We start from the raw sequence: 27,949 nt of genomic DNA, 5'->3' as shown, positions 1-27,949 counted from the left end.
ACACCAGAAACGTCAGGGAGGACTGCCTAATGTAGATACGAGCCTGATGAAGATAGCCAGAATCTCGGATTTATTTAACCGAGCCTGTTTCATTTGTCATTTGCCTAAGAAAGCGACCTCCGCTAGCCAGGCTAGTTTTGCCCAATCACTTGGTCAGGCTATTTAAGGGTATAGGGGTCAAGTGACTTTTATGCATAGACAAGTGAAACGTAAATGTATTTGTCCAAAGGCCAAGTGCCTCAAAAAGTTAATATCAAGCCCTGTAATCCAGTGGCCAGAGATATATGATGGCATGATCGACACTCCATGTGTAATAGACCGGGGAGAAGTTCGTCTTTTGCAACCGACATGCGCAGTTGAGCCTGCTTGACAGTTGTGTGACGTCGGGTGATAATTGGTCTACATACTGTACATTTATAAACATTGTACTGTTTTTTCAATATAAAAGTGTGAAACCAATCATGTGTTATTTGCATCCTTACGTTTCCCAGACTTTTTAGAAAAGGCTTTTGCTGATGAGTGGGTGATTTCCTCCCCATTGATAGTGGAAATCACTTGCAAAGTCATACTAGATCCAACTCCAAGGCTATTTAACTTACTATTTCCCTGCAACATTCAACAACATTAGTAGCTTTTCTATTCTGCCAAGTTTAAGCAGTCTAACCCTAACCCAATTAAACCCTACAAAGGTGTAGCTAATTTTCCTTGAAGCATGGATTGGCTCATCCAGATCAGGAGATTTATTTTCACACACCTCTACAGTCCTGAAAAAAAGACATCACAATTACACAATCAGACTCCTTCCCTGCATTTTTCTACAATAGTAAGGGTTCCACTGTTCTGCAATATTAAAGATCGATGTTTCATAGAGCAAAGATGTACCGTGTATGTGAAAACAAAATATATGTGAATGTCTGGATTCCCTTTTGTTTGAAAAAAATATACTTTAAAGTCATGTTCAGTTGTCATACTTCCTTATCAATTGTGAATTTAAACCCAATCCCAAGTAAGTCAGGTGGTCAAACTTCAGGTCAAAGTTCCAGGAAACTGCTTCATTGGACACACCTCAATAAATATGATTGCGGTATACAGAAGTTGCCTGCAGTAGCTTGAGAAATAAGGTAAATTATGTTGTTTGTAAGTTTTAAAATTGATGACTACTTTGACTCAATCTGCCTTGAAATTGATTTAGTTGCAATATATTATTCATTTCAGTGTTATATGCCTTGTACTAATCTGGTAGAGATGTGCAATAGTGTGTAACTTGTAATTATGGTCCGATTGGCTGATGAACACATTGTAACTGTTTTTTTTGTATTTGTGTGGTTGTACAGAGAGTACACTGTTTATTGTACTATTGCGTACAATTTTGTATGATATAGCATTCATATTTGCATGTCAAATTACAAACATTCTTGATAACCAGGAAAGGAACAAAATGATATAACGTCAACAGTATGATGAAATCTAATGATGCTTTTACTCACTTCTGTGAAATATGTCAAATGAGGCCTATTTGTAATTGTTTATATACAAACGGTGATTGACTTATACGATGATAGAATTTCTAATTTGAAGATTACTTTGTTTTTTATTTTAAGATGAGACTTTGGACTTCTCCAAGGTTGTAAAAAAAAGAAACTCTCCATCTGGACAATGGCAGCTGAAATCTCAAGAAAGATTTCTGGTATGCTAACCCACCTGCTTCTACAAATTTGTATCCCCTATTATCCGCTTTGAGTCAATTAACTCTTTAAACATTGTTGCACAATTGTTGTTATTCATTTGTGTTTGTTAAGTAGTTTAATCCTTTTCTGTTTTTTCCCCCCTCAGGGGATCTTCCTCCTCAGTCAGATCTTCGACTTGTGCTTCTGGGGAAAGTTGGGACCGGGAAGAGTGTGGTTGCCGGACACATCCTGGGAGAAGGGAACTGGAAAGACAGAGGCATGTGTGTGAAGACGCAAAGAGAAGTAGCTGGAAGAACAGTGACTGTGGTGGAAACACCGGGCTGGGACAGAATGTCTGTGAAACGCACGTCCAGCCGAATCAAAAACGAAATAGTAAACAGTGTGACTCTGTTACCCCCAGGACCCCACGCTCTCCTATTAGTAGTGCCCTTAGGGGAAGAGATTTCAGCCAATGAGAAAAAGTCTGTCCAGGACCACATGGAACTTTTGTCAGAGAGGGTTTGGAAACACACTATGCTCCTGTTTGTTAGTGAGACTGAGGGAGAGGATACATTCACTCCTTTTAAACAGGTTGAGGAGAGTACAAGAGACCTTTTGGAGAAATGTGGAAACAGATATCATGTTCTTTGTGGACCTTCAAGTAATCGTACGCAGGTGTCTGAGCTCCTGAAGAAGATTGTGGTGATGGTGAAGGACAACAATGACGAGGTCTTCTTACCCCAAGTGTACTATGAACTGTTTGAGAGAACGAGAAAAACTTATGAAGACCGGGAGGAGAAACTAAAACATAGTCACGAACTCCAGCTAACACAGACGAAAGCAAACACAGAGTTGAGGAAGAGGAGGAATAGCATGGATGTTTCACCTGAGTGTAAGCATAATCCATTTGTAAAATTGTGACAAATCTGTGTGTAATACAATATATGAAACATTCAGATTTAACTGCAGTACACATCTGACATGTAAATACCCGATGATCGTATTCTGATTTGAACCTTTTGTTTTTATGTGTGTTCTTTGCAGTCAACACAGAGGAGCAGAAGACTAAGGATGATCATGGCTTTCAGAAAATGGATCAAGAGACAGTCAAAGATGGTAACAAGGAGGTGGGGATGCCTGTACCGTTACACAATTTCAACATAATATCACTGATCTTCCTTGCAATTATTGTAGGATTCTTTGGGGCAATTGCAGGTGCACAATATGGACCACTGGGCTCATGTGTTGGGATTTTAATCGGCATTGCTATTGGTGTTCTTGTGAGCTTTGGTTTTCATGCGGCAGTCAGGAAAACCACAGACATTCCACCCCCAAGCCAAAGCCAAATTCCTGGTATGAGGTGACGACTCGAAATCTGCAGCTTTATATGTCGCGTGAAAGGCTGTCCATTATGCCTGTGTATATTGTTAAATAGAATACTTTTTCTGTGTTTTTCACTTCCCTTTTTATATACGTGTACATGCGACGGCCTTGTGTGGATTATTTTTTACAAGTTGAGCTGCCGGTCACGTTACACCCAGCACTGTATACATACAGAACAATGCATGACACACTGATTAATAGTGTTTCCATTACATCTGATATCGATGGCATCCAGACGAGGGGATATTATTTGGAAACCTAATTTATTTTATCTTCTGGTTAGTTACATACATTTGACCCAACAGTAATATTTTTTCATGTTTTAACACATTGCAAATACTAAAGTAAAAATACACATTCGCCAAAATGCACTTATCAGAAAAATACTGAAACTGCAGTACTAGAATATATGGTAGATACTACATAGATATCAATATTAAGGATAATATATGTTTTCTATGTGTTGTTTTAGCATACCCCTTCTCAGTGACTGTGTTTGAAGTAATTATATGGTCTGTGTTAACTTGTAATTCATGTACCATACGACTGGGCTCAAAAACTGAAGGAGCAACCTATGGTATTACAGCCAGGGTACTGTAAAATTTTCTACACAAGTTGTTAAATCTGTAAGAGAGAGAAGAGAGTACAAAGACAAGTATTACCAAATTGAAATGCAAAGAATGTCACAGCTGGTTGTGTGGGTGAATCTTCTCATTCAAGATTATACTACTGGGATTTCTGTAATATTTCCATCTTTTACTTGACAATTTGTGATCTGTAATGGTTTAATGAATCATATTTCCATATACTAAAGAAACATTAAGCAAGTAACACTAAGCCTTTACACTAAGCAGGAGTTATTCAAATAATGTAATAAAATAAAACTGAATAAATAAATTGATTCTGTGTTGCTGAAAATAAAAAGATAGAAGTGTTTAAGAAAGGTGGGGTGCACGTACAGGGGTTCTATGTTCAAGATCATGTTATACTGTGCCTTGTGAAGGCTATAATGGATTTGCAAAAATTGTATAGTCCTCAAAATTGTTTAGCATATCATTTGTTAAATGTTTCCATCCACTAAATCTGTCAGCAAAAGATAATATACATGATACTTAATGGAGCTAGTTGTCTCACTGTGTAATGCTGTAATGCACCTCTTCAGGCCCTACTGCAGTATATCATTGGGCGCATCCCAGTACCCATACTACTGTTTATTATCGCAGACAAAGATTTAGTACGCCACTGTTTGTCAACAGCAGTTGGTTTCCCTCCGACAGTCTATGCGCCTCTCCAGTCAACTGCTAGCCTGAAGGCCAAAATATACTTCATGCTGAGTATGTGTAGGTCTATGCATGCGCACAATGGCTGCCAAATATATCCTGATTTGTATGGTGCGTAGGCTACTTTCCCTAGGCCTTCCATGTCTGCATACTCAAGGTGCTTTACAAACAGAAATTGTGGGTCAGTATACCAAAGATCTTCTGACATAACGCAAGATAAAAACAGGAAACGGCAAAGAAGTAGTACATTTTGAAGAGAAAAAATCTGAGCTTGTTTGCAATTACGGTTCAAAAAAGACCAAAAGTGAGTTGAAAATGACAATCACACTAATATATTTAAGAAACTTGGGTTCATCGAAGATCATTACTTATTAACCAAGTAGCAACTAGCAAACTCGGTCAACATGTACATCTAGCTTGCTGTGCTTCTGTCTTCTACTAAAAAACTGTGACTGTGTAGTCAAGATATACTGTAAGTAGGCCTATACATTTCAAGTAAAAAAGCTAGCCGTTGCTGGTTCAGGGGGATTTTAAGCATAGAGTTGAGAATGAAGAACAGCAGGTATTGTTTTATTATAGCCAATAGAACAAATGCTATAAATATTAGATTGGATGATTTTTCAACAATGGATGGACACTGTTTAAAACTGTATGCTTCTAAAGGTTGCTTTCAAAAGAGTTCTACACGATCTACATGAATAAGTCACCTGATAGCAAGCTGCCATAAAACAAATTGTATCTTGGATAAAAAAAGAATAGGGATAGGGTGTGACTAGAACACTTACAAGTGAATGTGCACTGTGTGTGTGTGTGTGTGTGTGTGTGTGTTTAACGAGTTGGATAGAGCCTAACAGGTTTGGGATGAGAAGACCATACCTCCTCCACATCTTCACAAATTTTCCCTGCATAGATACACCTTACAGGTAAACAAGTTTACCTGTAATAGCAGGGGTCCCCAAACCTTTTTCTGTATTATGTATATTTTTTCCAATATTATTTTTCATGCTTTATTGAACAGATAGTAAGTTACGTGTGACAGGAAACCCAGGGAGTCACCGAGGGAAAAACATGCAGCAAAGGCCTCTGCGATAAGGCCTCATGGTACGAGTGAGATGCTGGAGTGCCCCCCCCCCCCCCCCCCCCCACACACACACCTTCCCCAGCTCTCAGGGGCTCCTATCCAGGCACCCCGTGCTTCCTGTTAAGATGTGACCCTGAGGACTCACCTGCCAAAATCGGAGTATCATGCCTGGTAACTGTTAACCCACCTATCCTACAGTATTCTTATGTTCATTCATTGATACTGTGATACTCCAGTGTGTCTACACAGTGCTAAAGGTTTGGCTTTGCTACCAGCCTCACCCTACAGCAGGCTTGGCTCTGCTTCAAACATTTGCAATTGTGGTGCAGACTTTGAACTTGTGAAGTGTGTGTCCGTCATTTTGTTTTTGAAGAGAGTAAATATTCAGGAGACAAATTCAAGTGGCTGAAAGCAGAGCAGTATAATGACATGAAACTGGAAGATCTTATCCAGAAGTTTGACCTCGCAACAGTTTATGTATATGGAATGGTTGACCAACCAAAACAGCAAAACTGACACTTTGTTCATTTAACTGCTGCTATCACTGGTTGCATTCACTTCCCATTTATATAAAGGATGAAGCCCAATGTGTTGGAGTGATTATCAATGCTTGTGTTTCTCTCATTCAAATGTAATGAAAGATCATTATATATATATTTAACTAAGGGTCAAATTAAACACAGTGCTACTTAATCTAAAGATGGGAGTCCAATATGCGTCCTTATCATGCAATGGAACAATTGTCACATTGTAGCCTACTGAAAAAAATTGAAAAAAGATCAAATTATATGTTGACAATTAACTGTGAATTAATTCGGTAAGAAGTCCCTCCTCGATTGTTCTGTAATGTCTCTCATTACAGTAATGGTTTGTTCCATTTCCTTGAACCTGTGGTAATCTTGGACTACTAGTTTACCTCAGATCACGTATAGAGGGGGGTGTGGCAAATGATTTTCGGTTGGATTTGCTGGTCGATGTGAGGCAACGTCGACTGCACTCATTAGTTATTTGCAAAAAAGCTTCAAGAAATCGAACAGGTTTCAGATTAATTTTACTACCATGTAAATAACGGTACGGTACATTCACGTAATTAAATATGTTGGTGCAGTATGGTTTATAAATAATTGATTGTTTAGATGTTCGGTCATACATTTTATTATATAAATGTAATACTAACATACATTTATCGACTTATAGTGTAGACTAACATTAATCTCTCGCTGGATGGCTATTTACCAAATAATTTTGCAATAGATATAGACTGTTTAACTACTTCTGTTAAATGTTTCCCGTGGTCATGTTCATATAAGGCTTATAAACAAACTTGAAAGCGAAAGTGTAACTTGAGCGCTTTGTCTGTCAGGAATACGGAAGACTCCATGATAGTTTTTAGGCTAAACTGCTACATTTTGATTTTCTATGTCAGTCGATAATTTTCTTCAAGACATTTCAGTTAATCAAAAAGAAACTTTAAAAGGTACAGTTTCACTCGACTGTTCTCGCTCTGTGTGAATACTAACCAAGACATGGCACGTTATCTGTCCACAGTCCTTTAGTGTAGGGTAGGCTACGTCGTGAATGAAGATTTTTTAAATGTTTTTTTCTTCAGTGAATTCAGCATTATATTCAGCATTGTATGATATGTGGCTCTATAAAGGGCAGTGGACCATATTTAACAAGTGATTTACTGTAGGCTATCTGTGTTGCAGCCAACCAGGTCCACCAGGTGACAGGACTACTAGGTGACAGGACTAGGCTTGCATTGACTCACCTGTAAAATGGCAGCTGAGCACTCAACAAAAGGTTCTGGTACGTTAACCATATTTTCCAAATTCCTTACATTTTGTCTGTAAAAGTGGTTTAGGTGGATGGGTATACAGCTCTGTGGTAGAGCAATCTGACTGCAGATCAAGTACCCCCTGTATGGCCAGTTTGGATAAAAGTGTCTGCCAAATGGATACATAATTACATAATTACAGTTTAATTTATTTATGTTTTTGTTTCCCTCAGAGGATCTTACTCCTCAGTCTGATCTCCGACTTGTGCTTCTGGGGAAAGTTGGGGCCGGGAAGAGTGTGGTTGCCGGACACATCCTGGGAGAAGGGAACTGGAAAGACAGAGGCATGTGTGTGAAGAAGCAAGGAGAAGTAGCTGGAAGAACAGTGACTGTGGTGGAAACACCGGGCTGGGACAGAGTGTCTGTAAAACGCACGTCCAGCCGAATCAAAAAAGAAATAGTAAACAGTGTGACTCTGTTACCCCCAGGACCTCATGCTCTCCTGCTTGTGGTGCCCTTTGGGGAAAAGATTTCAGCCAATGAGAAAAAGTCTGTCCAGGACCACATGGAACTTTTGTCAGAGAGGGTTTGGAAACACACTATGCTCCTGTTTGTTAGTGAGACTGAGGAAGAGGATACATTCACTCCTTTTAAACAGGTTGAGGAGAGTACAAGAGACCTTTTGGAGAAATGTGGAAACAGATATCATGTTCTTTGTGGACCTTCAAGTAATCGTACGCAGGTGTCTGAGCTCCTGCAGAAGATTGAGGTGATGGTGAAGGACAACACTGATGAGTTCTTCTTACCCCAAGTGTACTATGATCTGTTTGAGAGGAAGATGCCAATAGAGGTGTCAGAGACGAGAAGGATGTATGAAGAAAAAATGAAACAAAGTCTGGAAAAACAAAAACAAAGATACGAAGATCAGCTGAAAAATATGGAGGATGAGCTGAATTTGTATAAAACAGTAAAGGTGCCAAAAGAGGGGTTGAGGAAGAGGAAGAATAGCATGGAATTTCCACCTGAGTGTAAGCATAAATGATTAAAGACTAGAGACATAAATAAATAAATAATAGAACAGAAACATAAACACATCTCTGTTGACTCCAATGCATGAAATGTTTACTATACAATTTAAGTAGCACAAGCATTGTATGGAACAGGAAACTTACTAGTGATTGTAACAAGCTATTTAGTTTGAACCTTTTGAAACAAAGTCTGGCAAAACAGAAACAAAGATACGAGTGTCAGCTGAAAAATATGGAGGATTTGTATAAATCAGAAATTAAGGCAAAAGAGGGGTTGGAGAAGTGGAGTAGTAGTCTTGACATTCCACCCACCTGTAAGCATACATTTTTGAAGAGTAGAACAAACATTTTTTCAAGAATAGAATAGAAACACCAAATCTGTTGATTCAAAATCATGAAATGTTTACTATAAAATGTGAACAACACAAGTTTTGTAACCGATGTATTACAAAACTAACTACAGATTGTAACAAGGTGTTATGTTTGAACCTTTTGTGCTTTTGTTTGTTCTCTCTAGTCAGTGGCGAAGAGCAGGAGACAAAGGATGATCATGGCCGTCAGAAAGTGGACCTGGAGGTCGTTAGAGATGGTTACAAGGAGGCGGGCATGGCAGTAATGAAGCACTACATCAAGCCATTATTTATGATAATTACTACAATCGTGGCAGCATTCTTTGGGGCGATTGCAGGAGCCCAATATGGACCACTGGGCGCATGTGTTGGGATTGTAGTTGGTATTGGTGTCAGTGTTGTGGTGTGCTATGCTGTCCGGGAAGCAGCTACAGCAGCAAGAGACATTCCATGCTCAACCCCAGTCCAAACAAAACACCTCCTTTTATAGTATTTTGTACTTGTATATATTGTATATTGGTTATGTTTGGTTCACCTTTTGGTGATATTAGCTTTTTAGGATAACTTGTAACATGATAAATTGACATTGGCCAGGTTTCCCAGATTTGATAAGAAGCTCTTAACGCTAAGAGGGTTGTTTTATTTTTATATAATCACACCTGAGTCATACGGGGTTATGTACACATGTTTGCTTTAAGCAACGCGTAAGCACTTTTACATTTATTAATTACTGCACAATGCCAAAGACAGTGGAATGAATACATGATATTGAAATCCATTTCTGCGGAAACAGCCAGTTATAGCAGCTGAGAATGGTACAGGCTTTTTTTCCCACTTGTGGGCAGTATATTGTATTTCTTTTATTAAGCAGTGCTAAACATGAAGACAGGGGAGGTGTTCCCTGCCTCGTTTCCCTCTAAAGGTCCTGCAGAGGAGCTCCGCTCAGCGAGGACCTTCACTGAAGGACAGGTAGAGACACTATTGTTGTTTCTACACTCACAATGGGATTCTATACTCACTGAAATTATATAAAAGTGTGGTTGGAGTCGTAGAGAATACAGATAAAGGACAAAGGAAATGTTAAAACTGGAGGCTCCAGTTTTTATTAACCAACCTTGTAAAGTGTATTCAATTTTCATGTAATTGCTACTCATAAACAGTCCCTGATCAGAATTTCTTATAAAAGCATGACTTTTTGCAAAGGCCTGTAACACAGACTGGAAACTCTCAGGTCTTCTCCAGAATTCCTCACATCTGGTCACAGCACAGAGGACTTGATTGAGACCAAGGTGAGCACATTGAAAAAGGTTATCAAGAGTGCCATGATCAGTGATCATCCCTACCTTTCTGACAGGCAGCAGTCTTTAAGTCAACTGCTGACGGATGACTGGGCTTATCGAGTGGGATTCTCTTTGGCATCGTAACACCCAAATATCGCATGAGTCAGACACATTTTTAGCTATACCATACAAGCTGAGTCATGAATTCCCATACTCCCCTGCCCATGGCCCCCAAATACAAATAATGTTAAACGAAGAAAATAAAAAGCAGTCTCATCATGCAGTAGGAATCGCCAAAGGGATTGTGGCAATAGCGGTTAGAACCTTAACTGTACTGTCCTGTAGCTAGTGGTCCAGGACAGTGTAGCTAGTGGTCCAGACCAGCGCCTCCAGTGGTCCAGGACAGCGCCTCCAGTGGTCCAGGACAGCGCCTCCGCTAGCACAGGACAGTAGCTAGTGGTCCTGGACAGAAGCTAGTGGTCCAGGACAGTAGCTAGTGGTCCAGGACAGCGCCTCCGCTGGCACAGGACAGTGGTACGTGACAGCGCCTCCACTGGTACATGACAGTTACTGTTCTGTTGATAGTGGTACGCAACTGTCTCGTAACAGTTGCATTGGTTGTCTTGCAGCATTTTTGGTGACTGTCGCATAACATTTTAGAATGGGAGAACAGGCTATGAACTTTTATTTTCAAAATATATATGAATGGTTGTTTATTTCTGTCTATTGGGCCCTGGACATAACTCCCACAGGTTTATTTATCCACACTGCCTGTAGGTGGCGCCATTGCGGCATGAAACATATAGATGGAAAGAAAACTTTGTTTATTGATCAAATAAAAACGTCACTTTTCTGTCTAAAACGCATTGTTTAGGAAGAGACGACGCATGGCCCTCTCCATGGTGTATAGACATATTATGACGTAATCGGGTAGATAGGGATTGTGACGCCCTTTACAAATTTATAAGAACGTTACAAAATCAAATCAGTCATTGATGCAGCAGGCAAGGATATGTATATTTATTTGAGTATTTCATAGATTGTCATCTTTAAAGAAACATGGATGACATCCCGAAACATAAAAAACTTAGGCGGCCTAAACAGAAGGTAAGTGTGGTAAACCTAAACAATTTAGACAGTCGATAAACATCGACGAAAATACTAGATTTTTCCAAATTGTTTCAGTAGGGTATTTTTGCGTTTGACCGTTGTGTTTCACAAATAGCCTACCCCAAAACTGTAGACCTTTTAATAGTCAGATTTCATATGTAAAAGTAACATTTCTTTTTCGAAAAACAATAAAATAATCTCTGTTCAAGACACTCGCTGTATTTCGCCGCTAGCCCCTTCTCACTCCTCCTTATGTTTGTGTGCGCGTGGGTGTTTTCATACGTGTATTTACTTGGCGTGTGTGTGTGTGTCTGTGTGCGTGTGCGTGCGTGCGTGTCTAGCCTGCTCGTCTCGCTACCAACAGCCTCGGGCCCTGTTGGCCAGCGCTGGGAGCTGAACTGAAGCTTCCTGCCCTGCTGTTCTCAGCAATTCAGAACCCCCTCCAGGTAGGAACACATACCTGAAGAGACTCAACACATTTGACACTTTGTTCATGTTGTTCACATTGATCAAAAGCAACATACAAGCATACAGTAGATAATATAGGTTCAGAAGTGCATACGTCCAACAGGGCTTCAGTGGGTAGAGCAAAGGGAGTCTGTATTTGACCAGCTAATATCAACATAATCTCAGATACAATATGCTAATCTCGAAGTGCAATAATAATAACAATATAATCATGTCAGAACTGGCAGGACTAGGCAGGGTGGTGAGTAGAAGGCCCTAATCCACCTCCCTGGTACTACAGACTCCAGCCAGGCTCCTCCCCTCCTCTCCATCTTCCTCCACCTCTCCTATATCTCTGATACTGGCAATGTTACTGTGCCTTGCTAAGTATGTTTCTTGCCTTAAGGTGACTGGTGGTGCATGTGCGAAGATGCTTCCCATCCCCCAGACCAGCTACTGTGAGTCTTTGTAATTAATGTAACAACATAAATGATCACTTTCTGTCAAGAGAAGGGATCCACCAATCAAATTGTGACTCTGTTCTACCTTTAGGTGTTCTTCCAGCAATCAAAAGTTCCTCTCGCCCAGTGGAACCAATCAGAGCATCGGCCTCTGAAACACTCGGGCCCCTGGGCTGCAGAACCACACCGGATGGAAGGGAGAGTACGTATTCCTCTCCACCTCCGTCTCCACCTCCATCTCCACCTCCGTCTCCACCTCCGTGTCCACCTCTGTCTCCACCACCGTCTCTGACTCTGTCCCCATGCCGACCTGAGGCGCAGTCTCCAGGTTCTTCTCCATCTCCAACCTTGAATGACCCCGTGACCCGGGACACCACGCCCAGTCTTCTGTCATTGGAGGAGACCGGGGACAAGCTTTCTGTGTTGGAGGGCATGATGTCACACCCGTGAGCGTTCCTTCAAACGTCCCCTTAGTGTCCTGTTCAGCATAATGTTACGATGTGTCGTCAGTTGTACTGTACTGTAAAGTGATGTCAAACATCAGTTCTTGTTCTCGTTACAGTCATTGGCAGGGGCGCCTTACAGGGGGAAAAGTTAAGACGATTCTAAGGGCCCCTGACTAGAAAAACGAATAGAAATTATCAAAAAATATTAATATATATTTTCTTTTTCATGGGGCCCAAAATTCCTGGCGGTGCCCCCGGTCATTGGAAAATCATCAACAGGGTCCTGTTGAGAAAGGTAAATAAAATGTTAACGTGAATTCCTTTTACTCAGTCTGATCACCACATGTATCTGTATTGCCACATGACATGTTCTCAGAAGATCAGAACCCCCTCCAGGTAGGAACACATACCTGGAGAGACTCAACACATTTGACACTTTGTTCATGTTGCTCACATTGATCAAAAGCAACATACAAGCATACAGTAGATAATATAGGTTCAGAAGTGCATCAACAGTATTTCAGTGGGTGGAGCCAAAGGAGTCTGTATTTTACCAGCTACTATCAACATAATCTCAAATATAATATGCTAATGTAGAAGTTCAATAATAACAAGATAATCATGTCAGAACTTGGTGCTAAAGCCTCCTCGATGCCCGGAGCCCAGCCGCAAGAGCAAGGCTGCACGGAAGGCTGCAGGAGCTGAGAAGGATACAGGGGCCAACAAGGGGCCCCTGGCAGAGTCCTGGAGGGTTGTGGAGGACGCTGGAGCGGCTTATCATTCAGCCCTGGCTGACGAGTTGGTAGGACTAGGCATGGTGGTGAGTAGAAGGCCTTAATCCACCTCCCTGGTACTACAGACTCCAGCCAGGCTCCTCCCCCTCCTCTCCATCTTCCTCAGCCTCTCCTATATCTCTGATACTGGCTCTGTTACTGTGACTTGTTATTTTTCTGTGACTCAAGTATTTTTCTTGCCTGCAGGTGACTGGACCTCCGTCTCCACCTCCGTCTCTACCTCTGTCCCCATGCCGACCTGAGGCGCAGTCTCCAGGTTCTTCTCCACCTCCAAACTTGAATGACCCCGGGACCCAGGACACCACGCCCAGTCTTCTGTCACTGGAGGAGACCGGGGACAAGCTTTCTTTGTTGGAGGCCATGATGTCACACCCGTGAGTGTTCCTTCAAACGTCCCCTTCAGACTAGTGTCCTGTTCAGCATAATGTTACGATGTGTCGTCAGTTGTAGTGTACTGTAAAGTGATGTCAAACGTCAGTTCTTGTTCTCGTTACAGTCATTGGAAAATCATCAACAGGGTCCTGTTGAGAAAGGTAAATTAAATGTTTATGTGAATTCCTTTTACTCAGTCTGACAATCACCACATGTATCTGTATTGCCATATGACATTTCCCTCCCTCCCTCCCTCCAAGAACAAGAGCGTAGCTGAGCTTCAGGAGCGCTCGGAGGAGGTCATGGAGTGGGTTTTCCAGGTGACCAACGGGGTGGTCCTGCCTGCCATGGCCCTTTACCAGGTCCTCCACATCCGCAAAGACCAAGATGGCCGCCCGCTGTCCGCCGCCATCTCCTACAGCAGCTGTGACTCCCAGAGCGACAGGTCTTCTTCTGCAGGGCTGCTGTCCCCAGCCAGGCCTGTCACTGGCTCTCTGACTGGGATGGTATGTTTCAACCCTGCTGATTCTCCCCAGGACCAGGCCTCTTCTCTGGGCTCCACCCAGCCCTACGTCCCCCAGGGCGTTCTGAGAATCATCTCAGAGAGGTTCCACCCTCTGCTGATAGGAGGGCAGGGATCCAGGCCCCAGAGCAGGCTGCTGGGTGGCAGGCCTCCGATGTTGGACTCTGATAGGCCCAAGGAGGAGGACGTCCTCGCCACGGCATCCCTCACCGTGGCAGAGATTCTGTTGAAGGTGCAGGCAGTGATGGATAGACAAGAGCACGATGCAGAGGACAGGCTGTCAGCCTGTGTGGAGGAGCTCTACAAGTCTGTCATGGGAGAGGTGCTGGCGAAGTTTGTACTCCACCGCCCCGGCTGCTTGCTGTCGGACTGCCGCGTGACCAGCATCTCCCAGGACCTGATATGCAACGCCTGGCAGGACGCCAAGGAGAAGATTCAGGTCCTCGCCAACAGCCACACCGACGCCATCAACGAGCTGGTATCCCTGCGGGCCTCCTTCCTCATTGGTAGCGTGGCGGAGGCGGAAGAAATGGAAAAGGCGATGGCTTTGCCCAGCCGCGTGATGTCACCGACCCTCTGCTCCCTGAAGGAGAGCCTCTCTGGAATCCTGGCCCGCCACACCCTGTTCCAGAGCCCGGGCGTGGTCCCCATAGAGGAGAAGCTGGAGCTGGTGAGGATGGTGGGGGGCTTCCTCCAGGAGATGGAGCCCACAGAAGGAGGCTCTTCCCTGGACCAGACCCAGCCCCAGGAGGCCTATGAGGCCTCCCTGCTCCAGAGCGTGGCCACGGCCTGCAACGTGATCCACAACGTCCTGAAGAACTTCCACGCAGCCCAGCAGCTGATTGGGCAAGTGGAGGTGGCGGACTTCCTGCAGCCTGGAAGTAAGACCTTCACCATGGTGGTGGAGTGTGTTAGCCAGAGCCTGCTAGGAGACGTTGCCGTGGAGCTGGATGCCCTGAGGAGGAGGAGGAGCTCGGGGGCCAGCAACAGCAGCGGGAGGAGCAGCAGGAATCAGGAATACCTCCCTTTTCACACCCAGCAGGAGCGACCAGTGGAGTGCAGCTGTGCTAGCAAGGTGGAGCAGGAGGAGAAGGATCCTCAGAAGAAGGAGGAGACCACCCCTTACTCCTCCAGGAGCACTAGCGCCTGGAGCGAGGCTAGCAGTGCTGCCAGCTGCCAAGACCTCAGCCTCACCGCTGAAATCATGCTGGACACCATCGTGCGGATGGCCCACTCGGCCTCCAGATCCTCCCCCGACGATGACGATGACAAACGCGACGGAGGCTCCTCCGTCAAATCGTTCGACCAGGCGGAGTACGACCTGGGCCGCCTGCTGGCATCGCACAGCATGTGCACCAGGATGTTCCAGGGGAAGATCCACCACTTCTCAGAGCAGTTGATTGGCCGCATTTATCAGCTTCTCCTGGACACCCGGATGGGACGACTCCCCTCGACACCCCATTGCCGCTCCGAGCCCAACTTCCTGAACCCGGAGGACAAGGAACGTCTGGACCAGGAGCTGTTCACCCCTCTGCTGTACAATTTCTTCCAGACGGCCTTCAAGAGCCTGATGGGGAACCTGCTAGGTGAAGAAAACCTCACGGACGACCACCGTGCCGACTCCTGCAGCGATGCGTCCTCGGACGGCAGTGACAGCAGCAGTGACGGCAGCAGTGACAGCAGCAGTGACAGCAGCAGTGACAGCAGTGACTGTCCCTCCCTGGACTGGTCTCGTGGGATGACGCCGGGCCCCAGGCATGGGGTTGAGGGTAGTAGGAGATCGCAGAGCAGGTTGAAGCCCTCCTACAGCCAGGACCAGAGGCGGGCGCTGGAGGCCATTTGTGAGGTGTTGACTACCCAGACGGGAAGTGACATCTACAAGACCTGCAACGACCCACAAGAAAACATGATTGTTGTGATCAAAGGTAGAGACATTTTTTTACTTTTGATGAAAAAACCTGATAACTATGCTATTGTAAGACATGCTATTGTAGGACAGATTTGTAAGTTTTGAGTTCTGCTGAGTGACAGTGTAGGTCCAGTAAATAACTAAAATAATAATATTGTAGTTAATAGCCAAAATATAATATGAGAAAAGTTAAGTTAATAGCTATAATAGTAATAGTGTAGTTAAAAGTGTTTTTTCTTGTGCCAGGCCTTGATGCTGAAGCCATGACCAGGGTAGGTAACCTAGCCAGCTCCTCCTCTGAAGAAATCAACCAGGAGGTGACAACAGAAGGTCTCGAGCCAGAGTCAAGTTTCACCAACCAGGAAGTAGGCCAGCTTGAGATGGATGACAACGAAAATGCTGCCTACCCTGATGATTTCCACAAAAAGAAAGAAGGGTCAGATTGCCAGATGAATGTCTTTTCCAAGGGTGTCTTGATCGAGGAAGAGGAGAAGGATGAAGATGATGGAGCTGCAGGCCTCCCTGAGGAGGTCCAGGATCATCCCTCCCTACCCGTGAGCCCCTCTGAGACCCCTTCCCTCCAGTCCGGGGAGGTTCTGATCCAGGAGAAGGTCCTGATGCCCCCCCGGCCCAGCGCCCTGCACCACCAGACCCTGCATGACCTGCTGCACAGGCTGGTGGGACGCCTGGCCCTCCAGGGGCCCCTTCGTTCCTGCTTCACCCCCACCAACTCGGAGATAGAGTCTGTCCTCTTCCAAGACGTGAGCTGGTTTCTCTGGAACCAGGCCGGGATCGGCCTCGTCCTGGAGCACGAACCCCAGAACCCGCTCTTCGGTGGCGCCGACGCCCTGGACGCCATGTTTGAGGCGACCTACGCTGAGCTGATGCTATGTTCCGAAAGCAACAGGGCCCAGGTCCACTCCGCCCTCCAGGGAGGGGCAGGCATCGTCTGCATGGCTGAGAATGTCGCCAAGGTGATCTGCCGTCACGCCGAGGTTTGGCGGCCTTCTGCCGTGTCGGGTGAGAGTCATGATTTGGAAACATGTTGTGAGGAGAAGGAGAGCACAGAGGACTCTGCTGGCTTAGAAAAGGCCAGTGGATGTTCCACCACCTTCATCACAAACAGGAGCTTGGATGAAGGACTTGAGATGGAGTGTGCTTGCTTGGAAAAGGCCAGCAGACTTGCCTCCTGCCTCTCATCCTCCTCCACTTCCCGGTCCTGCTACTCCTCCTCTTCTTCCACCTCTGTTCTCTCCTCTCCTTCGTCATCCAAATCCTCCATCAGCTCCTCCACCTCCAGGGGCTCCATGGCTCGGGCCCCTAGCCCAGAGGGACATCATTTGGGAAAGACCGACACCCCCATCCTCCAGAGATGGTTCACACTGGTAAGCTGAAAACAACACCACACACTGGCACTAGGTAGAACTGACCTGAGCTGAGCAAGCGATGGTAAGGGACGACATGTGACAATCTCAATGAATCTGTGTGTCTTTGCTCTCACTTCCAAACCCAGAAGAAAGAGAAGACCATCCTTAAGCATGGACAAAATTTGGATGCCAAGGGAAAAAAGACAAGGAGAATATTCAGGACAAACAAAGTTTCTCCCCTTAGCGCTGAATGTGAGATCCTGACTGCATATTTGTTCATTTAGGCTTTCCCACTTTAGTTGGCTCTCCCACCATTTCACACACACAGACTTGCAGACAAACACTCTCACACACACACACACACACACACACACACACACATACACAGACATACAGATATGCACACACAAACACACACACACACACACACATACAGGTATACAGATATGCACACACATACTATTTTTAAGTGAGAGGTCACAGTGCTGAAGTTCTGTGTGATGTCATACCTTGTTGTGTGATGGTGTTTCCTGTCCAGGTCCACACCTTTGTGAGTCCTCCATTGCTGGAGGAGAGGAGAAGAAGAAGAAGAAAAAGTCCTTCAAAGCTTTCTTCCGGGGGATCTCTGCAGTTCTCTCCAGGGCTTTCTGCTTTAGCTGCGTGAAGGATATTCACCAGTAGAGGGCGCCACCTGCTCACTCAACTGGCTGGCAGAGAAAGAGAACCTGTCACTACGGCAACAACCGTAGCTACTTCCCTCTTCTTCAGTTCTTTGTAACCATGTTTTTATATTCCAATAAAAATACTGGAATTTCGTTTATATCTCCTTTGTAATCGCTAAGCTGTTTGTGTACAAGGTTGTGACATCACCATGTCAGGACTGCAGCCACACAGAGAGGCTGATTAGCATTTGTTAGAGTAATTGTACACAACCACTTTACATCAGTGTAAAAGTTACCTTAAACAATAGCTTTTCTAAAGCTTTTACACACACATGACCAAACTATGAATTTTAAGAATGCTACTTGAGTTAGTTCAGAATAGTTGTTATTGTTCCACAATTTAAAAAGAGCCTTCTTTTGTAATTATTAGATTGAAACACACAACCGTTCTTCTTCATTCCAAGTGGTCTTGCTTGCATCTGTTCACACGTTTAGCTTACACACACACAGAGACACACACAGTCACAAACTGTACTGGTTCACTGGTGACAGGTTCCTCTGTTTGAACTTGTATTTTTGGAGCAGTTGATCCGGTTTGCAGTATTTTTTTATTGCACACATGCACACGGGCACACAGCACAGAAAATGATCCAGAACTTTTTTACCTTTTTAGAATCTTCACAAAGCCTTTTAAATCTTGCCTACTGGCACACAACCACAACCAAGTTGCCCTGAGAATAGAAAAATACGACTTCTGCCCTGAGACCAGGAGAGATTCACCTGCACTCAGACAACTTTTGCCCTGAGACCAGAGGAGACAGTTGACTCCCTTTTGACTGACTACTCCCGCCTCTGAAATGATCTCCTCTCTTGCGATTGGTTATCAGATTGAACCAATCACTAACGTTTATGCCCTCAGGACAGTTTTGAGTAAAGAATACTGCCTCCTGCTTCCAGCAGTGTGGCTATTTCCATGTCTGAGCCGTATACCATTGGAGGAAAGCCCAGGTATGACGGCTACTAACAGTTGTATTAGTTTCACATTGTGGCAGCAGTAGCGTTGTATGTATTGTATGTAAAAGTGTATTTTCAATTGTGTGTCACTCTGTCCTCTGTCCCTCTGCCCTCCATTAGCCTTCTGTTTATGTGTGGGTCAAGGAGCCTCTGACAGCCTCCACACTGGCCTCCACTCCTCTGCACTACCAGAAGCCTAAACTGGGAGAGTCACCCTCATCCACAAGGTTCAACCACGCCTAGCTGACAAGCTCACCTGTATGTTCCTAAAGATGGAAAATGATGAGGTCATCCACTTGCTGGGGTCTCCACAGGCTCTGCACTCCAAGATCAATCAAGCAGTGGCTGCCCTCCATGCCTCCCACATGAATGTGGCCACTTCTGTTGGTGTGTGTGGAGTTTCTGGATGATGCAGCAGCCACCAACACATCAGTGCCAAGCCCCAGGTGGTCATGAAGCAGGCATGTACAAACACTTTCAAACCCAGTTCCACCTCTGTTTGCTGTTGTGTTCCGCACAGCCTAGCTGTAACCCTGTCCACCTCCAGTCACAGCAGTGAGTGTGCTGGACCAGGAGCCTCTGACAGCCTCCATGCTGGCTCCTGCTCTGCCCCAGGACCAGAAGCAGATGCTGGGAGAACGTCTGTACCACCTGATCCAGGACATCCAGCCCAGCCTGGTTGGAAAGGTCACCGGCATGCTGTTAGAGTTGGACAATGCAGAGGTTCTCCACCTGCTGGATTCCCCAGAGTCTCTGCATGCCAAGGTGGCTGTGTACAAGGCCTACCTGTCCCAGGAGGCCACTAAGAACACTGTGACCAAGGTCGAAACTTCTGCTGAAGAAAGACATACAAAAATAGGAATTTCATAGGCCAAAAAATGAAAGCACTGATGGATAGTCTTTCCAACAGAAGATCACTTTTGTTTTCTTAATGAATGCAATTAGGAGCCTTCCCATCTGGTATTTTATTCCGTCTTGACATTTTTTATTCTAATTCATTCATTCATTTCAAACACGAAGCACATTGACAAGTTTTTGCTTGCAGTCAAATAAATGGATTGACATGATTTGTGTTATAGTTGGTGTATCACTTACAAACAATCATTTCAGTTTCCTACACCTACATGTCCCTATGTTCTTTCCATCGTTCACCACAAAGAGGTCATCATCTCCATTCTATGAATTCAATTTCAATTCAATTTTTCATTACGATGATTAGAATTCTCAGGAACCTCTGGCCTGCATTTTGTTGAGCAAGGTAGAAATGAAAAAGGGGTCATAACGCATTTGTATGTTGATATACAATATCTGTTCTGAACATATCTGATACTATGATCATAGAAGAATGAAGAATGTTGACTTGTTATGTTGTATTTGTCTCTCATTAGAAAAACGATTTGAAGAAACCAAATCATGACCAAAAAGGGTGCATGTTTATATTTAATCATACACTGTAAAAATTTGCTGTTTTACAACCGATTTCTCACAATATTTACTGTTAATCATTAATACTGTACTTTTTTTGCATACCAAAAAGACATTCATAGTGCATGTAATGAAAGCAGCAGATAATAATCAAAGATCAGTTCACAATTTTATTTTACAAAATCTTGCATTTCAAGCCTATAAATCTTGCATTTCAAGCCTATAAATGTTGTTAAAAAATTTTTTCACAATCTTCAGACCACCTCTTGGCCACAGTGAGGTGTAAAACATATTTAGAATAACCTTCTTCATTCAGCAACTCAAGTCTACAGCATTTGAGAGGTTAGAGCAGGGTGTCTTCTTGCCTACAGCATCACTGGTCATCAGATGACAGTTGGCAGAACTGTCATGTTCTGTGGAGGTTCTAGAATAAACATCCTGTATAATGCTGCCAGAGCCACAACCACCAGGAGTCCGGTAACCAGGATGCTCGAAAGATGACTGCGAACAGAGCTGCTTTTTCTAGCAAGACCTGAAGAAACACAAACACAACCAGGGAGTTTTACTAGTGTTTCCTGGTTCTGTTGTCTAAAGTGAGTGGTAGGCAGGTTGTCTAAGTCTTCTCACTAGGGCCGGATGCAGCCTGCTTTGAATGGCGGGGCAGTGAACATTTCTGGGGGGACATCATGATCACATTTAGTCATTTAGCAGATGCTCTTATCCAGAGCAACTTACAGTAAGTAAGTCATTGAATCGAACTGGTAACCTTCTGATTACTAGCCCGATTCCCTAACCACTCAGCCAACTGACTCATGCCATCTGATTACAGAAGGGGGTTGTGTAATTTTTTATATAACCATTATGTTATCATTTGAGTCTGCTTAACAATCCAAGTGTTAATCAGGCATGCAACCAGACGTTATACACATTCGGGGCTTAGAAATCTGTGGGGGGGCATAGCCCACCCCAGCCCCCCCTGGATCCGGCCCTGCTTCTCATCAGGTGTTTTTCTACCCCACTGTAAACAGACGGACAGACATGACAGTATACTAATATACTATAGTGTGTATAATGCGTGTAATAAAGTGCATCAGAGATGTTACTATGAAAACTGAAGATTCATAGTCTCATGTTTAGTTGTTTGTCATCTGCTTCTCTTGACATAGAGAGAAACAGCACACTGACCTGGACACAGCTCTGTCTTGTTGAGTTTGACTGTCTGGTTACTGATGGGGTTTTCAGCCACACAGCTGTAGGTGTCTCCATCCTGGTCCTTCATCTCCAGATGGAGAGAGATGTTGGAGGAGAGATCAGGACTGCTGGTCTGGTTAAATCTCTCCTCTCCTTTGTACCAGGTTAGGGTCACATCTCTCCCGTTCTTCACAGAACACTCCACCGTACAAGAGATGTTGTTGGCTGACAGACGGAGGTAAGAGCAACTGACGGCAGGACTGGACACCATGTCTGAAAATATGAAAACAGTTGTGAATTGCCGATTCGCTACTTTAGGAGCTGATATTGCCCACTACGCCAGAATCAAACTGGGAACTCGACCAACTATAGCCGACGGTAACGCAACATTTTACCTTTCAGCTGTCATAATAAAGAATAAACATTCATAAACAATGCAACATGAGCACATTTCTGTCATTTAACGCCAGTCTGCTGGCATGTTATTGTTAACTGTATTGGCGCATGCGCCGTTTGTGTTCGCCGGCTGCGTGCTCCGGCCCCTGGTTGTCTCCGGTGTCGTCGCACGGGTTTGTTCCTTGCACAGTAAAGTACCAACTACACACGTACTCTCGGTTGTGAGTTATTCCTTACTACTGGCGTAAGTAAATCAATTTTAATATGTTGGCCTAAGAGTAAGCTATGGGAACTGTGAACGTACATAGTTTTTGTTAAATTAGATGACTAAAATACAATATTGAGTTGAAAGAGTCGTACTAAATCTCAGATAAGCTTTAATCTCGCTAAAATTCAGATTTGTGTAAAACGTTTGAACCAAACTCACCATAAACGGATAGATTAATAGTTATGGGATAAGCAACTTTGTGTCCTCTGATGGTTTGTAACTTATAAACTCCAGCGTCGTGGAGTGAGATGTCTCTCACGGTGAGAAATCCGGTCTGTCCGTCCAGATGAAGTCTGTCTTTAAACCGCTCATCTAACGAAGTTATTCGTAATTTCCCCTGATTCATCTGCAGTAAGCTCCATTCATTGTATGTCCACAGTATGTCATCGTCTGTTTGGAGTCCAGCTACATGTGTGTCCAGAGTGACAGTCTTTCCCTTTTGCACGCTGAGCTGAGTCACTTGAGCCTGGGCTATCCAAGCCAACATACCTGAACATAGAAATTGAGTTATGGACAGTTCATTGCAAAAAAAATGGGTCGATAGAAATAGCCAACCGGTTTTCAGACGCATTTTAGAATAATCATCAACAACAATAAATCAATTTGTGAAGCAGAATGTTTTACCTATTCATACCCAAAGAATATATCGTCCGGCAGATAATATTGTCCATAATGACAAAGTTTATATTAGCGTACAGTGACAGGACCGTGAAAACTCCGCAGGACTAAAGGAGAAGCGCGTAAATCGAATTTATAGACTGGGGTGTCTCGAGTTTCGGATGAGAGCTAAAGCTCCCGCCCCATCAAGCTCGCCGATGTCAGAAACGGTTTTCGTTAGAGAAACAGTTCAGGGAGGTGTGTTCTGTACCTGGAAAAGACATAGCGCTCAACTCACCGGCTTCCACAGCAAGTGTGCGCTCTCATAACGCTCTCTGCACCGCGAATCATTCCGCTCATTACAATCAGAATCAGTTTTTCATAATAAAAATAATAATAATATATTGTATTTATAACGCACCTTTCATCCGAAAACACATCTCAAGGTGCTACATTTAAGATTATAAAACAAGGTAAAACATCAATATAAAATACAATAGACAATGAAAACTCATAAGATCTGCTAAAAAGAAATGTTTTTATTGCCATTTAAGTTTACACCAACACGGAATTTACTGTGGCAGGAAGGTGCATACAATAAACATATACGGTTCTCAACTTTAAAAAAGTTGAATGTATGAATACAATAAAAAAGTATAATCCTAAAGAGCTTAACACTGAGGAGAGAGGACCTCTGAACTTAACCTTAGGAACACTGCGTAATACACACCGCCAGTTGATTGTTTGTGGTGACTTTGGGCGATGTATGAGATCGAACTCTCTCAGCTCCCCCCTCTCTGCTCGTGAACTCTCTCTCTCAGCTCTCTTCTCTCAGCTCACAAACTCTCTCAGCTCCCTCCTCTCAGCTCGCGAACTGCCATTCCCATCTCCCACATGCTGTCTGAACAATCTCGGAGCGCTTAAGCACCTCCCATTTATTTGTACTAAATGACATCTGACACATTCAGTCTCAAACCACCGAGGAGAGAGGACTTCTGAACTTTAGCTTAACACACAGCCTATATATACTGCCTATTGAAATGAACAATTGAAAGTCTTCTAAAAAGGAAATAGTGCTTCCGTGGACATCTCTCCTGTACCAATAATTCGTACATACACATATTATTCAGTTGATTGTTTGAGGTGACTTTATGCGATGCATATGAGATCGAAATGACATGTGAGCCGAGCCTTTCCATTTTCTTCCTGGTTCGCACCTCCATGTTGAGTTAAACCGATCATTTCGGAAAACATGATCTCTCACAAACTGTAAGCCTGTCACGGTTAGCATAGGTTATCCACGCTCTGACATCGCTATTTAACAATGGTTTGGGTAGCGGAGCCTATCATGAACCTGGACATTTTGTACGTATTAAATGTGTTTTTCCTATACATTGCAATTGCTCGCTAAACCATGTTGGGAATGGTTAGGTCTTAATGGTTACATGAATGGGCAGTGTCGGAAATGTTGTTAATAAATTGGTGTCCTACTGAGCTCCCGAGCTCCCATTGTAGCATATGCCATATTGAGAAAAGGCACCACTAAGGAGTTTAAAACCCCGCAATAGCCTACAGTTCAAACGTCGAACAACATATTTTCCTGTCACGGAACCTGTGTTGTACACCCGGCAATCGTCCGCTAAAACCATCTCGGGACGGTTCGTGCGAGGACACAGGGGATCGTGTCGCGAATATTAGCCTAAACCGAAATTTGTTAACCGAAATTTGGCCTAATAAATAGAGACGCGCCTCACGGAAGTTTTAATCCCCACACAAGCTGTCAATTGAAACGACGAACGACCAATTTTCTTGCCATGGATCCCGTGTTGTCTGACGAACTACAGGACGAGCAGTCCACAAGCCTATCCGTGAACTGGAATTTGACGCTTGGATGCATAAGTCTGACTTTCCAATCAGACACCGGCGGACTCGCTTTCTCGTTAAGATGTTTGAGTTCACCTGCCGCGATAAACAACAGGCTTACACCTGGGAGAGATCGTGTTTACCAAAATGATGAAGCCCCATCAGCAGTTCATAGCACTATCCAGGATGCGTTCACGACTATGGGTCAATTCTCTTCGGACCCTGGATCAACCCTGAGCAACGAAGTAAATATTCGCAGTGTGAACACAATGCGTCTCGCACTTTCCCGGCGGCGACTGGAAATGGTTGTGAGCTGGAAGGCTCATGGATTGACAGTAGCCCTTCGGATTGGTTATAGCTGGCTGTGATGTCACCTCGTCTACTGCTTGTCTCATGTTCTTGTGTTTTGCTTCCTGCCTCATATTGTTTGAGAGACAGGGAGTGCTTCCCCTCTACTCCGCCAAAGTCAAAGCTATTTCCATGCGTATGGTCATCAATAAATTGTCAAATCAATAAGCAAGTGTCTTGACTGAATTGTGTCTGTGATGTCAGAAACGGTTTTCGTTAGAGAAACAGTTCAGGGAGGTGTCTTCTGTACCAGGAAGAGACAGAGCGCTCACCTCACCGGCTTCCACAGCAAGTGTGCGCTCTCATAACGCTCTCTGCACCGCGAATCATTCCGCTCATACAATCAGAATCAGTTTTTCATAATAAAAATAATAATAATACTACATTGTATTTATAACGCACCTTTCATCCGAAAACACATCTCAAGGTGCTACATTTAAGATTGTAAAACATCAATATAAAATACAATAGACAATGAAAACTCATAAGATCTGCTAAAAAGAAATGTTTTTATTGCCATTTAAGTTTACACCAACACGGAATTTACTGTGGCAGGAAGGTGCATACAATAAACATATACGGTTCTCAACTTTAAAAAAGTTGAATGTATGAATACAATAAAAAAGTATAATCCTAAAGAGCTTAACACTGAGGAGAGAGGACCTCTGAACTTTCCCTTAGGAACACTGCGTAATACACACCGCCAGTTGATTGTTTGTGGTGACTTTGTGCGATGTATGAGATCGAACTCTCTCAGCTCCCCCCTCTCTGCTCGTGAACTCTCTCTCTCAGCTCTCTTCTCTCAGCTCACAAACTCTCTCAGCTCCCTCCTCTCAGCTCGCGAACTGCCATTCCCATCTCCCACATGCTGTCTGAACAATCTCGGAGCGCTTAAGCACCTCCCATTTATTTGTACTAAATGACATCTGACACATTCAGTCTCAAACCACCGAGGAGAGAGGACTTCTGAACTTTAGCTTAACACACAGCCTATATGTACTGCCTATTGAAATGAACAATTGAAAGTCTTCTAAAAAGGAAATAGTGCTTCCGTGGACATCTCTCCTGTACCAATAATTCGTACATACACATATTATTCAGTTGATTGTTTGAGGTGACTTTATGCGATGCATATGAGATCGAAATGACATGTGAGCCGAGCCTTTCCATTTTCTTCCTGGTTCGCACCTCCATGTTGAGTTAAACCGATCATTTCGGAAAACATGATCTCTCACAAACTGTAAGCCTATCACGGTTAGCATAGGTTATCCACGCTCTGACATCGCTATTTAACAATGGTTTGGGTAGCGGAGCCTATCATGAACCTGGACATTTTGTACGTATTAAATGTGTTTTTCCTATACATTGCAATTGCTCGCTAAACCATGTTGGGAATGGTTAGGTCTTAATGGTTACATGAATGGGCAGTGTCGGAAATGTTGTTAATAAATTGGTGTCCTACTGAGCTCCCGAGCTCCCATTGTAGCATATGCCATATTGAGAAAAGGCACCACTAAGGAGTTTAAAACCCCGCAATAGCCTACAGTTCAAACGTCGAACAACATATTTTCCTGTCACGGAACCTGTGTTGTACACCCGGCAATCGTCCGCTAAAACCATCTCGGGACGGTTCGTGCGAGGACACAGGGGATCGTGTCGCGAATATTAGCCTAAACCGAAATTTGTTAACCGAAATTTGGCCTAATAAATAGAGACGCGCCTCACGGAAGTTTTAATCCCCACACAAGCTGTCAATTGAAACGACGAACGACCAATTTTCTTGCCATGGATCCCGTGTTGTCTGACGAACTACAGGACGAGCAGTCCACAAGCCTATCCGTGAACTGGAATTTGACGCTTGGATGCATAAGTCTGACTTTCCAATCAGACACCGGCGGACTCGCTTTCTCGTTAAGATGTTTGAGTTCACCTGCCGCGATAAACAACAGGCTTACACCTGGGAGAGATCGTGTTTACCAAAATGATGAAGCCCCATCAGCAGTTCATAGCACTATCCAGGATGCGTTCACGACTATGGGTCAATTCTCTTCGGACCCTGGATCAACCCTGAGCAACGAAGTAAATATTCGCAGTGTGAACACAATGCGTCTCGCACTTTCCCGGCGGCGACTGGAAATGGTTGTGAGCTGGAAGGCTCATGGATTGACAGTAGCCCTTCGGATTGGTTATAGCTGGCTGTGATGTCACCTCGTCTACTGCTTGTCTCATGTTCTTGTGTTTTGCTTCCTGCCTCATATTGTTTGAGAGACAGGGAGTGCTTCCCCTCTACTCCGCCAAAGTCAAAGCTATTTCCATGCGTATGGTCATCAATAAATTGTCAAATCAATAAGCAAGTGTCTTGACTGAATTGTGTCTGTGATGTCAGAAACGGTTTTCGTTAGAGAAACAGTTCAGGGAGGTGTCTTCTGTACCAGGAAGAGACAGAGCGCTCACCTCACCGGCTTCCACAGCAAGTGTGCGCTCTCATAACGCTCTCTGCACCGCGAATCATTCCGCTCATACAATCAGAATCAGTTTTTCATAATAAAAATAATAATAATACTACATTGTATTTATAACGCACCTTTCATCCGAAAACACATCTCAAGGTGCTACATTTAAGATTGTAAAACATCAATATAAAATACAATAGACAATGAAAACTCATAAGATCTGCTAAAAAGAAATGTTTTTATTGCCATTTAAGTTTACACCAACACGGAATTTACTGTGGCAGGAAGGTGCATACAATAAACATATACGGTTCTCAACTTTAAAAAAGTTGAATGTATGAATACAATAAAAAAGTATAATCCTAAAGAGCTTAACACTGAGGAGAGAGGACCTCTGAACTTTCCCTTAGGAACACTGCGTAATACACACCGCCAGTTGATTGTTTGTGGTGACTTT

General features: G+C 43.8%; 4 protein-coding genes and 1 pseudogene across 6 annotated transcripts; 4 read left to right on the top strand and 1 right to left on the bottom strand.

Moving 5' to 3' along the window:
• Positions 1-1,656: 1,656 nt before the first annotated feature.
• LOC146237904 (GTPase IMAP family member 7-like) lies at positions 1,657-3,756 on the top strand. The gene is made up of 3 exons (XM_084685432.1): positions 1,657-1,687; positions 1,834-2,559; positions 2,712-3,756. The coding sequence occupies exons 1-3, from the start codon at positions 1,657-1,659 to the stop codon at positions 3,029-3,031; spliced, it is 1,077 nt and encodes a 358-aa protein (XP_084541558.1). The 3' UTR covers positions 3,032-3,756.
• A 2,605-nt stretch (positions 3,757-6,361) lies between these two features.
• LOC146237903 (GTPase IMAP family member 7-like) lies at positions 6,362-9,726 on the top strand. 3 transcript variants are annotated; one of them, XM_084685431.1, is made up of 5 exons: positions 6,362-6,482; positions 7,121-7,220; positions 7,422-8,072; positions 8,396-8,530; positions 8,734-9,726. In XM_084685431.1, the coding sequence occupies exons 2-5, from the start codon at positions 7,190-7,192 to the stop codon at positions 9,054-9,056; spliced, it is 1,140 nt and encodes a 379-aa protein (XP_084541557.1). In that variant the 5' UTR covers positions 6,362-6,482; positions 7,121-7,189; the 3' UTR covers positions 9,057-9,726. The 3 variants fall into 3 exon arrangements, with proteins under 3 accessions (XP_084541557.1, XP_084541555.1, XP_084541556.1); XM_084685429.1 differs by lacking the exon at positions 8,396-8,530 and having other exon boundaries at positions 7,422-8,216; XM_084685430.1 differs by lacking the exons at positions 6,362-6,482; positions 8,396-8,530 and adding an exon at positions 6,762-6,888 and having other exon boundaries at positions 7,422-8,216.
• An 841-nt stretch (positions 9,727-10,567) lies between these two features.
• Positions 10,568-18,090, top strand: LOC146237902 (uncharacterized). The gene is made up of 12 exons (XM_084685948.1): positions 10,568-10,953; positions 11,298-11,402; positions 11,810-11,861; positions 11,956-12,310; positions 12,590-12,605; positions 12,954-13,130; positions 13,291-13,478; positions 13,601-13,637; positions 13,737-15,924; positions 16,155-17,293; positions 17,422-17,527; positions 17,814-18,090. Exons 1-12 carry the CDS (start codon positions 10,906-10,908, stop codon positions 17,954-17,956), a joined length of 4,554 nt encoding a protein of 1,517 aa, XP_084542074.1. The 5' UTR covers positions 10,568-10,905; the 3' UTR covers positions 17,957-18,090.
• A 1,278-nt stretch (positions 18,091-19,368) lies between these two features.
• LOC146237901 (polyadenylate-binding protein 1A pseudogene) lies at positions 19,369-20,145 on the top strand (annotated as a pseudogene).
• Positions 20,146-20,431: 286 nt separating this feature from the next.
• On the bottom strand, positions 20,432-22,968 carry LOC146237900 (SLAM family member 5-like). Its single transcript, XM_084685784.1, has 4 exons — positions 22,866-22,968; positions 22,391-22,720; positions 21,562-21,840; positions 20,432-20,908 (listed from the first exon to the last, which is right to left on the bottom strand). The coding sequence occupies exons 1-4, from the start codon at positions 22,900-22,902 to the stop codon at positions 20,760-20,762; spliced, it is 795 nt and encodes a 264-aa protein (XP_084541910.1). The 5' UTR covers positions 22,903-22,968; the 3' UTR covers positions 20,432-20,759.
• Between the last annotated feature and the right edge of the window lie 4,981 nt (positions 22,969-27,949).

Source organism: Hypomesus nipponensis, chromosome 21, assembly GCF_054491055.1.
Source record: "Hypomesus nipponensis isolate SF chromosome 21, ASM5449105v1, whole genome shotgun sequence".
In the NCBI taxonomy this organism is placed as follows: Eukaryota; Metazoa; Chordata; class Actinopteri; order Osmeriformes; family Osmeridae; genus Hypomesus; species Hypomesus nipponensis.
This window is presented reverse-complemented; position numbering and strand designations above follow the sequence as displayed.